At 53.6% G+C, this 5,054-nt stretch overlaps 1 protein-coding gene across 1 annotated transcript; it reads right to left on the reverse strand.

Annotated features, from left to right (window-relative positions):
- Window positions 1-481: 481 nt before the first annotated feature.
- On the reverse strand, window positions 482-4,714 carry LOC135826585 (uncharacterized protein K02A2.6-like). Its single transcript, XM_065339190.1, has one exon. The coding sequence runs from the start codon at window positions 4,712-4,714 to the stop codon at window positions 482-484; it is 4,233 nt and encodes a 1,410-aa protein (XP_065195262.1).
- Between the last annotated feature and the right edge of the window lie 340 nt (window positions 4,715-5,054).

Below are 5,054 nucleotides of genomic sequence, written 5' to 3' on the forward strand. Positions count from 1 at the left end.
GCTGTATTTTATTGTCGTTGCCATGTCTATTGCTATGACGATGCGGTGCCGGCACTTTTTTCTGTCTCCGTCTCTCAGTACTGTATACCCTCTGGCCTCTGTGATAAACGTATTGGTTTATTCTAATAAATACTTTGTAGTAGTCTCCATCGAGGAGCGAGTGGAAAAGAACAACAAAAAAAAAGAACAGCACAACGGAATCAGCATGCTCAATGTGTAGTCATGCGTGCATGCCAAATACCAATGCATGACGTAAGCTAACGTAAACTGCGTACAATAAGACAGATGCACGCGGGTGGTTGCATATAGGATAGCGTACATAATAATACAACACGCCCTTCCGAGATCATAATGGGTGAACAAGCCAGACTATGATCTAAACATAATAACTATGAAGATACAAAAAAAAAAAACATGAACAAGAGGCAAAGCAACGAGAACAGTCACAGTGTAGCACAGACTACAGAAGAAGAAAAACTAATCAAACATATGACTGTCCTTGGTGTGCAGAAATGTTTAAACGGTCAGGTTGACGGCGGTTACGGGTGCTGCGACGGGGTGCAACAACAGGCTCAGTAGGTGCGGGAACAGCAGGTTCAGACGCACTATCAGTAGAAACGCGATCAGGCAGCAATGGGACATAAGGCCGTAGGAAGCGACGATTTCGCCAAAACACACGACCACTACGTAGCTTGACGTAATAGTCTCGATGGGTACCAATGCCGACAACGATGCCTCGACCTGTCCACCGTTTGGTGCGCGGATCTTGCAGATCTACGTGCATGCCAATAGTGAGCTTAGACAACGTGCGCGACTGAGACGAATCTGGATCCGAGACAGGTGGAGAATCAGAACTCTCTATACTGGTAGCACGCTGTTTCCACTCCGGGGCAAACGACGAGTGATGCGCCAGCACGAATGACGAGAGCGAACGACCGAATAGCAGCTGGGCAGGACTGGGTCCAGACGGATGTGGGGTATTACGCCATTCCAACAGACCACGCTGGAAGGCATCGGTGTCCAGGTCACCATTACTAGTGGTTTTCGCAATCAGGTACTTCATGGACTTCACCGCGGACTCGGCATGGCCATTCGATTGCGGGAAGTGCGGGGTTGATGTGATGTGCTTCATCTGCCAACGGTCGCAGAACTCAGTGAAGCGTCGCGACGCATACTGGGGACCACCGTCGGTTGAGATTGCACTGGGAACGCCAACATCTGTAAACCAGCGACGAAGTTGACGAACCACGTCAGAAGATGTGGCTGTGCGGCCTATCTTTGCAACACACGGCCAACCGGTGAGTCGATCGACCAACACAAGGTATTCCCAACCTTGGCAATGGAAGAGGTCAGAGCTGACACTCTCGAACGGCATTGACGGTTGACGGTCACTCTGCAGCGGTTCTCTCGGCAAAGATGGCTGGAACTCACGACAGGGCTGACACGCACGGACAAGGCGGTCAAGCTCAGAGTTCAAACCAGGCCAGTACACTAGTTGACGCGCACGGCGCTTGGTGCGGTCAATTCCTTGGTGTGCAGCGTGTAGATCGTGCAGCACAGATGCACGTAGAGCAGCAGGTACTACGATGCGATTGCCCTTCAGTACGACGGCGGAGTCGACAGATAGGTGTTCGCGTCCATTCCAATAGGGCTGCAGATGCCGTGGAAGGTCGGACCAGGAGCGCGGGAAGCCGGTGAGTACCATCTGCAGGAGATCTTGATACTCAGAGTCCGAGGCGCACGCATCTTGGAGCTTCGCATAGCGTAATGCTGACATCGAACCAGAGTCATCAGCACGGAGGCACGCACGAATAGCAGAACCAGATGGCAGGTCGTCTTCTCCAAGCAGGTCAGATGCTTGTGGGTCGGAGACGGGTGCTCGAGACAGAGCGTCGGCGGCATAATGCAGCTTTCCTTGTCTCCAGGAAGCATGAAATTGGTACGGCCGAAGCTTCAGCAGGAGACGCTGCAAACGAGGATTCTCGACCTGATCCAGGCTATACGCGTTGAAGATCGGAATCAGGGGCTGGTGGTCTACGATGAGGTCGAATCTGCTGCCGGCAAGGTACAGGTGGCACTTGCGCACAGCCCAGACCACAGCAAGACATTCAAGCTCAATCATAGCGTAGCGGCTTTCAGTGTCGGTGATAAAGCGGCTACCACACTGGACGAGGCGCCAGCCAGACGGGTGCAGTTGGAACAGTGCATAGCCGAGACCTTTCGTGCGGGATGCATCTGTTTCCAGACGTGTTTCCAGACCAGGTTGGTAATACGCCAGAATGGGGGGTTCGACCAGAGCATTCTTCACACGGTTGAACGCATCGGTGTGTGGCGTTTCCCACTGGAAAACAGCAGACGTCTTCAGCAGACCACGAAGCGGTGTCGCCAGCTCGGCGATAGCAGGTGTAAACTCAGCAAGCTGATTTACGAGGCCCATGAACGATCGGAGGTCGGTCCGATTCGTCGGGGTGGAGAAGTCGCGGATAGCAGAGAGCTTAGCGTCATCGACAGTCCAACCGTCAGCATTCAGGATGTAGCCGCAGAACTCGATCTCGGTAGCAGCGAACACAAACTTCTTCGCGCTAAGGGTTACGCCGTGCTCGCGCGCACACAACAATACGCGCCGGACGCGTGCCACATGGTCACCAAGGTCGTCATCATAGACGAGACAGTCGTCGACGACCTTTTTGAAATTGGTGATGTTGTCGAATGCCGTGCTCATACGGCGGTTATACTCGTCTCCGGCCGAGATGAGGCCCTGCGGATTGCGCAAGTACTGATACCGGCCCCATGGAGTGATAAACGTTGTCAATGGCCGCGCTGCTTCGCTGAGTGGCACTTGCCAGTAGCCATGGCGAGCATCGAGCTTCGTAAAGAAGCGACCGCTGACACTGGTGACGACATCACGAGGTGGCTGTGTCGGATGCGTGGGACGTTGGATCTGATCGTTCAGCTTCTTGAAGTCCACCGTTAGACGCTTCTCAGTGGTGCCCTTCTTGTCGACTATAACAATAGGGTGGCACCAGTCGCGGGGTTCAGAGACAGGCTCAATGATGCCATCCTTCACCATGTTGTCAAGCTGTTCCTTAATCTGGTCCCGAAACGCATAGGGCACTGGTCTAGCGTGATGAACACAGGAAGGTGTAGCGTCTGGTTCGAGCTGAATGTCCATTGACGGACCAGACATGGGCTTCAGACTGTCAGAGTCGAACACGTCAGAAAACTCCTCCAGCAGCTCAGTGCGAATCTGGTCGGCGGTGGGCTCAGGTGCTGGTTTGCGCTCAACTCGGCAAACAGAAGGCCAGTTGGGCGGCAGCAATCCGAGCGCACACAGGGATGTCCGGGAGAGCAAGGCATCCGACAGCTCGGAGTACACGTGTATGGTGGTGCGGTGAGTCTTGGATCCTAGCCCAAGACTGGAACTGATCTGGCCAACGGATACGAGAGGCTGACCGTTCACACCGGTGACAACGTCTGGGTCCTCCGCCAGGTTTTCTGGGAATCCACCCAGAAGGTCAAGATGACGAAGACCAATGGCGTCGACATCACTGCCGCTGTCCGGTATCCAGTTAATGGCTGCACCTGTCTCCTCCGTGTTGAGCGTAGTCGTCACAGACACGGTGCCTTGTTGCCCGGATGATGCTTGCTGGAGCTTCAGCTGGCCGATCTTGGAACCACGTGGCTGCTTGGATTTCTTCGGACACATTTTTTCAAAATGTCCAGTGGCTTTGCAGCCGTTACAAGTTTTGCCAGCAGCGGGGCAGGCAGACTTGGTATGCGTAGAGCGGCCACACTGGGGACATTTCTTGGGTGATGAATAAGCAGACTGGGGTGCTGCCTTAGAGGTGGCGTCCGGCGCCGGCTTGTCACCAAAGCGTTTCTGACGCTGGTACTGTGACCTACGGGCGGCGTTGATCGATGCTGACGGCAGAATACCATCCCCAGTTTGCTTTGCTGCTTCCTCAGCACGGCAAATCTTTGCGGCGTTAGCTAGTGTCAGGGATTGTTCGGCTAACAATTTGTGCCGAGTGTCGTCATCGTGCACACCCACAACAATTCGGTCACGGAGGATCTCCTCGTGTGCTTGCACCAGCATCTTGGGGCAACTGCTGCACATGCGCGCAGAGCATGCGGAACAGACTTGCAAGTCGGCGAAGTCGCAGGCAGCAAAGGACTCCTTTAAGCCGGTGTAAAAAGCATCAAAGGTTTCACCACGTTGCTGGCGTTGGTTATAGAAGTCTATCCGATCCAGCAACGGGTTACGTTGCCGACGGATATATTTTTTGACAGCACAGATTATGTCCGAGGCATCGGCATTAGTGGCCACGGCGATGATCCCCTCGCGCAAATAACGCTTTATGTCTTCATCTAGTGCCTGGCGTAGAGCACTCACTCGTGTGAGTCGGTCCTGAACGGACAGTTTCTGGCATCTCGCGTAATCCTCCCAAGCCTCCTCCCATGCGTTGAGGTCCGCGAGCGTGGCAGAGGAAAGCAGGATGGGCCGTTCCACCGAGATTTGTTTCGTCGTGGGCTGCGATGTGGATGTATTGCCACTATTGGAGCTACTCAACAGGGCAGTCAGGCGTGCCTCGCGGTCCGCTGCGGCTGTCATCTGTGCCTGCATGAAGGTCAACAGAGCCTGAACATCAGGGCTGACAGGTAAGTTTGGCGTGGCTGCTGCGCCAGGGACAGCATCACTACCAGAGTCGGACATTACGAATCGAAACAAATTTACAGCACTCGCACGAGGTTCACACCACTGAAACAACGGGCCGGGATTGTCAGGTCACAACGGGTGATCTGACCTACCGCCTACAATGCTACTACGACAGGTAAGAAAATAGTTCACTGCGCCATGTGATAAACGTATTGGTTTATTCTAATAAATACTTTGTAGTAGTCTCCATCGAGGAGCGAGTGGAAAAGAACAACAAAACAAAGAACAGCACAACGGAATCAGCATGCTCAATGTGTAGTCATGCGTGCATGCCAAATACCAATGCATGACGTAAGCTAACGTAAACTGCGTACAATAAGACAGATGCACGCGGGTG

This window comes from Sycon ciliatum, chromosome 10 (genome assembly GCF_964019385.1).
Source record: "Sycon ciliatum chromosome 10, ocSycCili1.1, whole genome shotgun sequence".
In the NCBI taxonomy this organism is placed as follows: Eukaryota; Metazoa; Porifera; class Calcarea; order Leucosolenida; family Sycettidae; genus Sycon; species Sycon ciliatum.